Source organism: Coregonus clupeaformis, unplaced genomic scaffold (genome assembly GCF_020615455.1).
Source record: "Coregonus clupeaformis isolate EN_2021a unplaced genomic scaffold, ASM2061545v1 scaf0561, whole genome shotgun sequence".
Classification (NCBI taxonomy): domain Eukaryota; kingdom Metazoa; phylum Chordata; class Actinopteri; order Salmoniformes; family Salmonidae; genus Coregonus; species Coregonus clupeaformis.
The window spans coordinates 1-14,479 of NW_025534016.1; the positions used below are offsets into that span (position 1 = coordinate 1).

General features: G+C 43.9%; 1 protein-coding gene across 1 annotated transcript in view; it reads right to left on the reverse strand.

The window, feature by feature from the left end:
- Window positions 1-1,327: 1,327 nt before the first annotated feature.
- LOC121548637 (ryanodine receptor 3-like) overlaps window positions 1,328-14,479 on the reverse strand; it is a gene marked incomplete at its 3' end in the record, with an annotated part of 127,160 nt that continues 114,008 nt past the window's right edge. The window contains exons 22-30 of the mRNA XM_045215940.1: window positions 13,904-14,120; window positions 13,575-13,679; window positions 10,158-10,261; window positions 9,144-9,227; window positions 8,233-8,392; window positions 7,846-7,990; window positions 7,250-7,455; window positions 5,567-5,741; window positions 1,328-1,536 (exon numbers count right to left, since the gene is read on the reverse strand). Coding sequence (XP_045071875.1) covers window positions 1,328-1,536; window positions 5,567-5,741; window positions 7,250-7,455; window positions 7,846-7,990; window positions 8,233-8,392; window positions 9,144-9,227; window positions 10,158-10,261; window positions 13,575-13,679; window positions 13,904-14,120 — 1,405 coding nt within the window. The remainder of the gene's footprint in view (window positions 1,537-5,566; window positions 5,742-7,249; window positions 7,456-7,845; window positions 7,991-8,232; window positions 8,393-9,143; window positions 9,228-10,157; window positions 10,262-13,574; window positions 13,680-13,903; window positions 14,121-14,479) is intronic.

Below are 14,479 nucleotides of genomic sequence, written 5' to 3' on the forward strand. Positions count from 1 at the left end.
ATGCACTGTTGGTTAAGGGCTGTAAGTAAGCATTTCACTGTAATGTCTGCACCTGTTGTATTCGGCGCATGTGACCAATAAAATTTGATTTGATTTGATTTGATTTGACAATCAGATTCAGAAGGGAGGAGTAGTCACAATCTCATTTAGAGGGTAGGAGCAGTCACAATCAGATTCAGAGGGGAGGAGGAGTCACAATCAGAGTCAGAGGGGAGGAGGAGTCACAATCAGATTCAGAGGGGAGGAGCAGTCACAATCAGATTCAGAGGGAGGGAGCAGTGATGATCAGAGGGGAGGAGCAGTCACAATCAGATTCAGAGGGGAGGAGCAGTCACAATCAGATTCAGAGGGGAGGAGCAGTCACAATCAGATTCAGAGGGGAGGAGCAGTGACGATCAGAGGGGAGGAGCAGTCACAATCAGATTCAGAGGGGAAGAGCAGTCACAATCAGAGGGGAAGAGCAGTCACAATCAGATTCAGAAGGGAGGAGTAGTCACAATCAGATTCAGAGGGGAGGAGCAGTCACAATCAGATTCAGAGGGGAGGAGCAGTCACAATCAGATTCAGAGGGGAATAGCAGTCACAATCAGATTCAGAGGGGAGGAGCAGTCACAATCATATTCAGAGGGGAAGGGCAGTCACAATCAGATTCAGAGGGGAGGAGCAGTGACAATCAGATTCAGAGGGGAGGAGCAGTGACGATCAGAGGGGAGGAGCAGTCACAATCAGATTCAGAGGGGAGGAGCAGTCACAATCAGATTCAGAGGGGAGGAGCAGTCACGATCAGATTCAGAGGGGATGAGCAGTCACAATCAGATTCAGAGGGGAGGAGCAGTCACAATCAGATTCAGAGGGGAGGAGCACTCACAATCAGATTCAGATGGGAGGAGCAGTCACAATCAGATTCAGAGAGGAGGAGCAGTCACAATCAGATTCAGAGGGGAGGAGCAGTCACAATCAGATTCAGAGAGGAGGAGCAGTCACAATCACAATCAGAGGGGATGAGCAGTCACAATCTGATTCAGAGGGGAGGAGCAGTCACAATCAGATTCAGAGGGGAATAGCAGTCACAATCAGATTCAGAGGGGAGGAGCAGTCACAATCAGATTCAGAGGGGAATAGCAGTCACAATCAGATTCAGAGGGGAGGAGCAGTCACAATCATATGGAGAGGAGAATGATTAGCATTCAGAACCAGGGAGGAAACTTTACGTTTGGCACATCTTAAACCACTGACAAACCAATTTGCTTTAAATCGTCAGGCTTTAGTGGAGATTGATCAACATCAGGCCCTTGGGTAATCATGCCACTAAATAGTAAAACGGTACCTCGATGTGGTTGTGGTCCTTGGGGATGTTGACGAAGGTAGGCAGGCGTTTGCTGAACCACATGGTGACCTCTCTGTTCATGTTGACAGCGAAGGGTTCGAAGCCCTCCTGCAGGCCACACATGGTGTAGTACTTAAAGGTGCTGGCGTCCTTCCCCAGGTTCATTCGGCCAATCTCAGACTGGGCCAGACAACACACTGGGATGAAGCCTGGAGGGGTTAGAGGTCAGAGGTCAGAGGTTAGAGGTTATAAGGTCGATCTGGGACTGGGCTAGACAACACACTGGGATGAAGCCTGGAGGGGTAGTGGTCAGAGGTAAAAGGTTATAAGGTCGATCTGGGACTGGGCCAGTCAACACACTGCGATGAACCCTGGAAAGCATAGAGGTCAGAGGTTAACGTATGTTTTTGGAAAGGAGCTAATCTTAAACCTCAACCCAAAAGCACTTAACTTCGCAAAACTACCCATTATTTGGAAAGCACTCTGTTACACCGCACTCCCCTAGATTCTAGAATATTGGAGAATAAGCTTAATTTGGAACACAACAACCGATATGATTTACATTAAGTAACTGTGTGTTTCTTCCAACAGCAGCACAAGAAATGAAAGATTTTCCCATTGCTTTGCTGATTTATGTTTCACTTTATGTTTACATAAACATACGGGGCGGCAGGTAGCTTAGTGGGTAAGAGCGTTGTGCCAGTAACCGAAAGGTCGCTGGTTCTAATCCCCGAGCCGACTAGGTGAAAAATCTGTCGATGTGCCCTTAAGCAAGGCACTTAACCCTAATTGCTCCTGTAAGTCGCTCTGGATAAGAGCGACTAAAAATGTAAATGTACATGCTCTCCACGCCGATTTCTAAGAAAATAGATTCAAACCTCAAGAGTACCTTTCTGGTAAAACACATCTTGAATATATGGATACATTTAAACCCATTTCATGATGCAAAGCCAATTTATGTGAAAACGGACAATAAAACAGTTTATTTTATCTTGATGAAAACACAAAGTTAGCTTAGGAAGGATGAACCTCAATCTCCCATCTTCCTAGAGGGAAAAGGAGACTACAGAATCTTCCAAGTTGAGACTAAGGAAGGATAAAGATGAACCCACCATCGTCTGTCTGGAAGTCAACTATGCAGAGCTCTGATCCCTTGTAAAGATGAACCCACCATCGTCTGTCTGGAAGTCAACTATGCAGAGCTCTGATCCCTTGTAAAGATAAACCCACCATCGTCTGTCTGGAAGTCAACTATGCAGAGCTCTGATCCCTTGTAAAAATGAACCCACCATCGTCTGTCTGGAAGTCAACTATGCAGAGCTCTGATCCCTTGTAAAGATGAACCCACCATCGTCTGTCTGGAAGTCAACTATGCAGAGCTCTGATCCCTTGTAAAGATGAACCCACCATCGTCTGTCTGGAAGTTAACTATGCAGAGCTCTGATCCCTTGTAAAGATAAACCCACCATCGTCTGTCTGGAAGTCAACTATGCAGAGCTCTGATCCCTTGTAAAGATGAACCCACCATCGTCTGTCTGGAAGTCAACTATGCAGAGCTCTGATCCCTTGTAAAGATAAATGCACCATCGTCTGTCTGGAAGTCAACTATGCAGAGCTCTGATCCCTTGTAAAGATAAACCCACCATTGTCTGTCTGGAAGTCAACTATGCAGAGCTCTGATCTCTTGTAAAGATAAATGCACCATCGTCTGTCTGGAAGTCAACTATGCAGAGCTCTGATCCCTTGTAAAGATGAACCCACCATTGTCTGTCTGGAAGTCAACTATGCAGAGCTCTGATCCCTTGTAAAGATGAACCCACCATCGTCTGTCTGGAAGTCAACTATGCAGAGCTCTGATCCCTTGTAAAGATAAATGCACCATCGTCTGTCTGGAAGTCAACTATGCAGAGCTCTGATCCCTTGTAAAGATGAACCCACCATCGTCTGTCTGGACGTCAACTATGCAGAGCTCTGATCCCTTGTAAAGATAAACTCACCATCGTCTGTCTGGAAGTCAACTATGCAGAGCTCTGATCCCTTGTAAAGATGAACCCACCATCATCTGTCTGGAAGTCAACTATGCAGAGCTCCGATCCCTTGTAAAGATGAACCCACCATTGTCTGTCTGGAAGTCAACTATGCAGAGCTCTGATCCCTTGTAAAGATAAACCCACCATCGTCTGTCTGGAAGTCAACTATGCAGAGCTCTGATCCCTTGTAAAGATAAACCCACCATCGTCTGTCTGGAAGTCAACTATGCAGAGCTCTGATCTCTTGTAAAGATAAATGCACCATCGTCTGTCTGGAAGTCAACTATGCAGAGCTCTGATCCCTTGTAAAAGATGAACCCACCATCGTCTGTCTGGAAGTCAACTATTCAGAGCTCTGATCCCTTGTAAAGATGAACCCACCATCGTCTGTCTGAAGTCAACTATGCAGAGCTCTGATCCCTTGTGAAGATGAACCCACCATCGTCTGTCTGGAAGTCAACTATGCAGAGCTCTGATCCCTTGTAAAGATAAACTCACCATCGTCTGTCTGGAAGTCAACTATGCAGAGCTCTGATCCCTTGTAAAAGATAAACCCACCATCGTCTGTCTGAAGTCAACTATGCAGAGCTCTGATCTCTTGTAAAGATAAATGCACCATCGTCTGTCTGGAAGTCAACTATGCAGAGCTCTGATCACTTGTAAAGATGAACCCACCATCGTCTGTCTGGAAGTCAACTATGCAGAGCTCTGATCCCTTGTAAAGATGAACCCACCATCGTCTGTCTGGAAGTCAACTATGCAGAGCTCTGATCCCTTGTAAAGATGAACCCACCATCGTCTGTCTGGAAGTCAACTATGCAGAGCTCTGATCCCTTGTAAAGATGAACCCACCATCGTCTGTCTGGACGTCAACTATGCAGAGCTCTGATCCCTTGTAAAGATAAACTCACCATCGTCTGTCTGGAAGTCAACTATGCAGAGCTCTGATCCCTTGTAAAGATGAACCCACCATCGTCTGTCTGGAAGTCAACTATGCAGAGCTCTGATCCCTTGTAAAGATGAACCCACCATCGTCTGTCTGGAAGTCAACTATGCAGAGCTCTGATCCCTTGTAAAGATGAACCCACCATTGTCTGTCTGGAAGTCAACTATGCAGAGCTCTGATCCCTTGTAAAGATAAACCCACCATCGTCTGTCTGGAAGTCAACTATGCAGAGCTCTGATCCCTTGTAAAGATAAACCCACCATCGTCTGTCTGGAAGTCAACTATGCAGAGCTCTGATCTCTTGTAAAGATAAATGCACCATCGTCTGTCTGGAAGTCAACTATGCAGAGCTCTGATCCCTTGTAAAGATGAACCCACCATCGTCTGTCTGGAAGTCAACTATTCAGAGCTCTGATCCCTTGTAAAGATGAACCCACCATCGTCTGTCTGGAAGTCAACTATGCAGAGCTCTGATCCCTTGTAAAGATGAACCCACCATCGTCTGTCTGGAAGTCAACTATGCAGAGCTCTGATCCCTTGTAAAGATAAACTCACCATCGTCTGTCTGGAAGTCAACTATGCAGAGCTCTGATCCCTTGTAAAGATAAACCCACCATCGTCTGTCTGGAAGTCAACTATGCAGAGCTCTGATCTCTTGTAAAGATAAATGCACCATCGTCTGTCTGGAAGTCAACTATGCAGAGCTCTGATCACTTGTAAAGATGAACCCACCATCGTCTGTCTGGAAGTCAACTATGCAGAGCTCTGATCCCTTGTAAAGATGAACCCACCATCGTCTGTCTGGAAGTCAACTATGCAGAGCTCTGATCCCTTGTAAAGATGAACCCACCATCGTCTGTCTGGAAGTCAACTATGCAGAGCTCTGATCCCTTGTAAAGATAAACTCACCATCGTCTGTCTGGAAGTCAACTATGCAGAGCTCTGATCCCTTGTAAAGATAAACTCACCATTGTCTGTCTGGAAGTCAACATAGCAGAGCTCTGATCCCTTGTAAAGATAAATGCACCATCGTCTGTCTGGAAGTCAACTATGCAGAGCTCTGATCCCTTGTAAAGATGAACCCACCATCGTCTGTCTGGACGTCAACTATGCAGAGCTCTGATCCCTTGTAAAGATAAACTCACCATCGTCTGTCTGGAAGTCAACGATGCAGAGCTCTGATCCCTTGTAAAGATGAACCCACCATCGTCTGTCTGGAAGTCAACTATGCAGAGCTCTGATCCCTTGTAAAGATAAACTCACCATCGTCTGTCTCGAAGTCAACGAAGCAGAGCTCTGATCCCTTGTTAGTGATGAGTAGTTCTCCATTGAGAGTGAAGACCATAGACTTGTCCTCCATGTTGATCATGCAGCCCACCACGTCTCCCTTGTTCCATGACTGCCCGAAGAAACGCGCACCCATGTGCATACGACGACCCTGGGGGAACAACCATCAACACTTATTACTATCCCTAATGCAATAATCACCCCTGAAACGTAAAGTCGATCAAGTGTACAATCAAGCGTATGACCAAGTGTACAATAATTTGCCTTGGTGATTGGCATGTCCGTTTTTTCTGATTTAGCCAACTTGCTGTTGGCTTGTTTGGCAACAATATATCATTGCTGATTGCAGAATCAGTTAGGCCTATACGTACATGATAATAAACTTAAACACCCAGTCACTACAAAGTTACAGTCGTCCTTCCTAACTCATTTGCCGGAGAGGAAGGAAATCACTCAGGGAATATTTTTATTCTCTACAGGCTTCCTTCTTTTCACTCTGTCATTTAAGTTAGTATTGTGGTAACTACAATGTTGTTGATCCATCCTCAGTTTTCTCCTATCACAGCCATTAAACTCTGTAAATGTTTTAAAATCACCATTGGTGTCACGTCTCCTCCCGTTGCTCCCCTCCGGCGCTCTGATTCGCCGGTCTACTGAGCCACCGGTCTGAGCGCACCACCTCGGCAACAGCGGAATGGAAACCCAACGCACCCTAATCACCTCCAGCGCACCTGCACCTCATCATCTCATCACCACCCCTGTTTAGCCCTGGACTGTTCTGGATGATGTTGTGTGTGATTGTTAAGCTTCGTGTCGTTTACTCTATGTTTGTTATTTCTCGTTCTCCTTGTTAAGTAAACCTTGACGTTGTTTATTCCTGCGTCTGCGTCCTGCCTCTTCGTATACTCAGTACTCGTCACAATTGGCCTCATGGTGAAATCCCTGAGTGGTTTCCTTCCTCTCCGGCAACTGAGTTAGGAAGGACGCCTGTATCTTAGTAGTGACTGGGTCTATTGATACACCATCCAAAGTGTAATTAATAACTTCACCATGCTCAAAGGGATATTCAATGTCTGCTTTTTTTATTTCTACCCATCTACCAATAGGTGCCCTTTGCGAGGCATTGGAAAAACTCCCGGGTCTTTGTGGTTGAATCTGTGTTTGAAATTCACTGCTTGACTGAGGGACCTTACAGAAAATTGTATGTGTGGGGTACAAAGATGAGGTAGTCATTCAAAAATCATGTTAAACAATATTATTGCACACATAGTGAGTCCATGAAACTTATTGTGACTTGTTGAGCACATTTTAACTCCTGAACTTATTTAGGCTTGCCATAACAAAGGGGTTGAATACTTATTGACGCAAGACATTTCAGCTTTTCATTTTGTATTAATTTGTAGAAATTTCACTTTGACATTATGGAGTATTGTGTGTAGACCAGTGACACAAAATCACAATTTAATCCATTTTAAATTCAGGCTGTAACACAACAAAATGTGGAAAAATCAAGGGGTTTGAATACTTTCTGAAAGCACTGTAGATTATAATCAACTTCAAACAGTATAAAAGATAAGATATGTTAACATAACATAAAAACAGATAAGATCAAAACAGATAAGATATATTATTTAAAGATACTAATTGTTGTTTGTTTACCTTGTATCCATCGAAGACGTAAGCCTGGTCGTCCATGCCCAGGTCAAAGTCTGATCTACAGCCTGGTCTAGCCCAGCCAACCCTCATGTCCCCTCCGGTCAGGGCCTCAAACTCAAAGTACCACTTCCCTGTCTTCACTGCATACGTCTGCTCTACGCGGAAGAACCTGATCGTCTCAATGCTCTGCCTCTCCACAATATGACAGGCTGGGGACACAGGGAAGAAGACATTCAACCAATGAAAATGTATGAACTGCTAACGAGGCCCTGCACCTTTAAGGGCATATATGGGCCTAGCTAGAGAGATATCTTATATCTGTGGCAGAGCACTCAATCCGGCTCGAATGACCATATCTATTGCAGTCAATTGAAGACTAGAATCCACAGAAACGACTGAGAAAAGGGGAAGCACACATTCAGGTGGGCAGTGATAAGGATTTCTTTATCTAACGATATGTAAACTTACATTGATTGTGTAAGAATGACCTGTACCGGTTTGCTAGCCCATAGCCCATGACTTAGTTGCAGGATGGTACATGTGTATGACAAGATAACTTACCACCATATATTATATTGCTGTTACAGTCCTCTACCCACCTTCCTGGTCTGGGGGGTCGATGTTGTAGCCATATCCAACCAGGGTCCTGATGGCCTCTCTCAGACTGTCTCTGTTAGACTTCTTGGTTCTCTCGTCTAGCAGAGCGTACGGCACCAGACGAGGGTTACGCCTGCTCTTCACATCCTACAGAGAAATAACGACAACACAAATCAGCTCTGTCAGGGTTCCCTTGTTAAATGATGGTGTATACTATCAAGAATGGTGTGTTACACAACATCTAAATGCATAAAATGTATGCAATCAAAGCTCATCCGTTGATCTTATGCCTGATACACATCATTCATTCGCTGGTCACGAGTTGCTATGTATTTGCATTGAATTACACCTAAACTGTAATGGATAGAGAGCTGGGCCAAAACATGTACCTGCTGGATGCCGTAGGTCCATCCTTGTTTGATCCTGTCCTTGGCCCACACGTTGTGGGCGTTCTCCGCCAGTTTATCCACCAGAACCTCCTGACCAGCTGTCAGTTTCACCTCAGAAAGCTCCAGCGGCGTTGGCTTGTACCCGTTAGACATCACATAGCTACGGATATACACAGAATATAACCGTTAGACATCACACAGCTACGGATATACACAGAATATAACCGTTAGACATCACACAGCTACGGATATACACAGAATATAACCGTTAGACATCACATAGCTACGGATATACACAGAATATAACCGTTAGACATCACATAGCTACGGATATACACAGAATATAACCGTTAGACATCACATAGCTACGGATATACACAGAATATAACCGTTAGACATTACACAGCTACGGATATACACAGAATATAACCGTTAGACATCACATAGCTACGGATATACACAGAATATAACCGTTAGACATCACATAGCTACGGATATACACAGAATATAACCGTTAGACATCACATAGCTACGGATATACACAGAATATAACCGTTAGACATCACACAGCTACGGATATACACAGAATATAACCGTTAGACATCACACAGCTGCATTAAACACAGGAAAATAATAGGTTAAGACAGTAGAAAGAAGCTTTGAAGGAAAGCCTTCTAAGCCAGACCTCAAATGTAGAGTTGAATAAGTGTATCCAAGCCCAAGACAGTCTCCCTCTGATTTCCTAATATAGCTCATCTCACATTGCTTTAATGACTGGTCATCTCAGAAATAATGATTCACAGTCACTGGGTACATTTCTCCCCTAGAAACTCCTGCAGGGTTGTGTTAATGTAACTCGTAATCAACCTCCTACTGATCTAATAGGTACTAGTAGAAACCACATGACTTACTCTTTGGGCAGTTTGACTTTCTTCAGATCGTCCTCAGCGTTAACGTTGGTCTGTGCAACATGACATCCCAACGCCAACAGGGTCCTGAGACACATAGAGCGACAGGGAACAGGAGTTACCATGCATGCTTTCAATGCATGAACTTCACTATCATGTTCTGTTCTTTTATTTTTTATTTTTTTCAAATGTAGCCATTCGTAGGGACCGCGGACACCACCGTGAGGTGGAGGGGCTCGTTCCCTGGCAGACAGACACTCTGGCCAGGTGAATCGTAGGGACCGCGGACACCACCGTGAGGTGGAGGGGATCGTTCCCTGGCAGACAGACACTCTGGCCAGGTGAATTTAACAAGCAGCTATATGGCACTGCCAGCACCAGCACTATTCTGTTCCATTTATATTCCACATTACTGTTTCATGAGATCAGCACCAGTAACTTTATTTTATTTATTTTATTGATTGTATTGCCTTTGATGTGATTCAATAAAAACAATTGTTCACAAAATAAGCACCTGTAACTTTAGTATTAGTCATGTGTGAGTGCTGCAGCTGCTTCTTTCAGTTGATTAAAAATCCTGTAAACACTGAGTCACATGAACTGCATCTGAGCTGTATGAGGACGATATTAACGCAACTAGCTGCAACTAATGACCTAGGTCTCCTGAGTGAAACCTAGGGGTGCATTGATTTAAAGGGCCTGGAGGAGCTCTGAGCTCAGAGCGTAGTATTACACCTAAACAGATAGTCATCATCTTCCCCTGGACAGCGTCATCACACAGGCACTCCTTTAAAACACATGTCCTGGTACGAAATGTATGAAACATCCTCTTAGTCAAACATGGCTATCAATCACTGTGTGTGGAAGATGTAGATACTTTTTTTTTTTGGTAGATACTGGGATGACAGTCTGGTTGTCATCGGTGGCTACTATTTTCAGTGTAAATGGATGGAATGAGTAATGGGAATGTGTGATACAGTATGTATTAGTGTTAAGAATCTTAGCCTAGCTACTCACTTGAGAGTTTCGCTAGACATCTGCAGGTTATAGTTACTCTCAGTTTCAGGCAGCTTGGTGAAATCCACCAGGCACGGGTGCTGCCTCTTGTTGTCATCTCGAACCTGAGGGAGAGAGGAGAGGCGATGTAGCACGGTCACGTCTGGATGCACAAACTGATTTCGCTCTCTGTCTGCAACTATTGACAAAAACCTCAATGATGCACTTCATGACAACTAGAAGAAACTAGTAGAAACCTATTCATCAAATATTCTTCACGGGCTCAGCACAGAGTGAGAGCCCTTACTAACAAACCTATTCACCTCTCTGTGTTTACTGAATCAGAGCAAGCTTAAACACATTTTTTGCACAGATGTTTATATTTATTTCCCTAGGTTAACTTGAGCAGCTGTCGGTAGAGTAATTGAGCAAGAGAATATGCTACGTTTAGCGGGGCCACTCAGACCTGGGTTCAAATACTATTTTAAATAATTTCAAACACTCTATATGTGCTTGATTGAGCTTGCCAGCTGCAATGGAACCAATAGAAAAGTCTCAAAAGTGCAGACCCTGCGCACCTGGAACTCAAGGCAGGCTAAAGCAAAAGCTCTGTATTTGAAAGATTTCGAATACTATTTGACCCAGGTCTGTGGAGTTCACAGAGCGAAGATAGCAGCTTTACTGTATGAATGTCTAACCAAGATGAGTGTTCTCAGATTCAGAATAACACCTTGCCAGTGTGTGTGTGTGTGTGTGTGTGTGTGTGTGTGTGTGTGCATCGGACTTCAGCTGACAATAAAGAATGGTAGGAGTTTACAGAGGAGATCATTCCAACAGAAAGGGCATGTACTCTAGTCTGAGATGATACATGTACCAAACTAGTCTGAGATGATAAATGTACCAAACTAGTCTGAGATGATAAATGTACCAAACTAGTCTGAGATGATAAATGTACCAAACTAGTCTGAGATGATAAATGTACCAAACTAGTCTGAGATGATAAATGTACCAAACTAGCCTGAGATGATAAATGTACCAAACTAGTCTGAGATGATAAATGTACCAAACTAGTCTGAGATGATAAATGTACCAAACTAGTCTGAGATGATAAATGTACCAAACTAGTCTGAGATGATAAATGTACCAAACTAGTCTGAGATGATAAATGTACCAAACTAGTCTGAGATGATAAATGTACCAAACTAGTCTGAGATGATAAATGTACCAAACTAGTCTGAGATGATAAATGTACCAAACTAGTCTGAGATGATAAATGTACCAAACTAGTCTGAGATGATAAATGTACCAAACTAGTCTGAGATGATAAATGTACCAAACTAGTCTGAGATGATAAATGTACCAAACTAGTCTGAGATGATAAATGTACCAAACTCTAAGTGTATTGTCTTCTCATCATCCTGCCAAGTATCTGCCACTTGGTCTCGTCCGATCTCCTTCAGGATGTTGGGAGTTGGGACATGGTCAAAAGTATTGCACTATATATGGGATAGGGTGCAATTTGGGAACAAACCAATGTCACTTTCAAGCTAATGTCACTTTCAAGCTAAATATTGTCCTTAATGAATGAGAAGGTCAGAGCCCCCTGACTAAATATTGTCCTTAATGAATGAGAAGGTCAGAGCCCCCTGACTAAATATTGTCCTTAATGAATGAGAAGGTCAGAGCCCCCTGACTAAATATTGTCCTTAATGAATGAGAAGGTCAGAGCCCCCTGACTAAATATGATCCTTAATGAATGAGAAGGTCAGAGCCCCCTGACTAAATATGATCCTTAATGAATGAGAAGGTCAGAGCCCCCTGACTAAATATTGTCCTTAATGAATGAGAAGGTCAGAGCCCCTTGACTAAATATTGTCCTTAATGAATGATAAGGTCAGAGCCCCCTGACTAAATATTGTCCTTAATGAATGAGAAGGTCAGAGCCCCTTGACTAAATATTGTCCTTAATGAATGATAAGGTCAGAGCCCCCTGACTAAATATTGTCCTTAATGAATGAGAAGGTCAGAGCCCCCTGACTAAATATTGTCCTTAATGAATGAGAAGGTCAGAGCCCCCTGACTAAATATTGTCCTTAATGAATGAGAAGGTCAGAGCCCCCTGACTAAATATTGTCCTTAATGAATGAGAAGGTCAGAGCCCCCTGACTAAATATGATCCTTAATGAATGAGAAGGTCAGAGCCCCCTGACTAAATATTGTCCTTAATGAATGAGAAGGTCAGAGCCCCCTGACTAAATATGATCCTTAATGAATGAGAAGGTCAGAGCCCCCTGACTAAATATAACATTTTACACATTTAGCAGACGCTCTTATCCAGAGCGACTTACAGGAGCAATTAGGGTTAAGTGCCTTGCTCAAGGGCACATCGACAGATTTTTCACCTAGTCGGCTCGGGGATTAGAACCAGCGACCTTTCGGTTACTGGCACAACACTCTTAACCACTAAGCTACCTGCCGCCCCAATATGATCCTTAATGAATGAGAAGGTCAGAGCCCCCTGACTAAATATGATCCTTAATGAATGAGAAGGTCAGAGCCCCTTGACTAAATATTGTCCTTAATGAATGAGAAGGTCAGAGCCCCCTGACTAAATATTGTCCTTAATGAATGAGAAGGTCAGAGCCCCCTGACTAAATATTGTCCTTAATGAATGAGAAGGTCAGAGCCCCTGACTAAATATTGTCCTTAATGAATGAGAAGGTCACAGCCCCCTGACTAAATATGATCCTTAATGAATGAGAAGGTCAGAGCCCCCTGACTAAATATGATCCTTAATGAATGAGAAGGTCAGAGCCCCCTGACTAAATATGATCCTTAATGAATGAGAAGGTCAGAGCCCCCTGACTAAATGTGATCCTTAATGAATGAGAAGGTCAGAGCCCCCTGACTAAATATGATCCTTAATGAATGAGAAGGTCAGAGCCCCCTGACTAAATATGATCCTTAATGAATGAGAAGGTCAGAGCCCCCTGACTAAATATGATCCTTAATGAATGAGAAGGTCAGAGCCCCCTGACTAAATATGATCCTTAATGAATGAGAAGGTCAGAGCCCCCTGACTAAATATTGTCCTTAATGAATGAGAAGGTCAGAGCCCCCTGACTAAATATTATCCTTAATTAATGAGAAGGTCAGAGCCCCCTGAGTAATGAGGCTCCTTATAGTCACAGCATCATTCATTTATTATATTATATTATGTACCAAACCAGCCTCCTCAAACAGCCGTGGTTGGTGGTTGTGTTCTCCTGGCCTCAGAGGAAATGATTCTATGATAACCACTCTTGTATAAAGAACTATGGTGTGTGTGCTGAGCATTCTAACAACCACTCTTACTGCTGCAGTTAGGGAGGGAGGGAGGGAGGGAGGGGGGAGGGAGGCACCTACCTTGCCATAGGACCAGTGAGGTATAGCACCTACCTTGCCATAGGACCAGCCCAGTTCGATCTTGTTCATGCCCCACAGTTCATGAATGTTCTCTGCTAGTCTGTCACGCACGTGGTCCAGGTGAGGAGGCAGAACAATCTGGAGAGAGAGAGAGAGAGAGAGGCAGAGTGGAGAGATGGAGAAGTTGATTTAGTGTTGGGCAGTAAGATGAAGACAAGCTTTTAAACTTTGTGTTTTTAAAAAGTATATAAAAATGATTGATTGGTTTCTTGCTTGCTTGATCGATTGAGTGATTAATTGATCAATCAATCGGCTAACTGACTGACTGACTGACTGTTTACAGGTGTCCAGGTGTATGTTACCTGGCTGGTGTCTACAGGTGTGGGGATGAAGGAGGCCTGGGAGAGGAACTGTGTCGTCCCCAGTAGGTCCCTGACCCCTCCATGGTCCCTCTTGTACTCCTTCACAGGCTCCACCCTCATCTTCTCCTTGGGGAGCAGGGCCTCATAACATGGGGAGTAACCCGCCGGGGGCAGGAACTTAAAGTCTCCATGACGACCACCCAGTAGGAAACGCACCCTGAGGAGAGGCGGAGACCAGGAAGTTAGAGATAAAAGCTATTACTGGCCAAAATGATGTTGTGTAATATTCATATACCCAAAGCTAATCTATAGAACTATAGAACTATAGCCTCTAGAGTCTATTAAACTTTTCAGGTTCAGAACATCTTCATTTTGCCATTGCTGGGCCATTTTCTTAAACTAATGCTATCCTAGCAACAACCCCATCCACTATGCAATCCCCACTCTCCAGCCTCTTCATATTCTCATCACAGTTCCTATTTATCCTATCCTGACCATTCACAAATTAATAAATTAACCTAGCTGGACCCTTACTTGACCGCTGCGGAGAAGCTGTGAATGTGAGCGTCTGTGTCT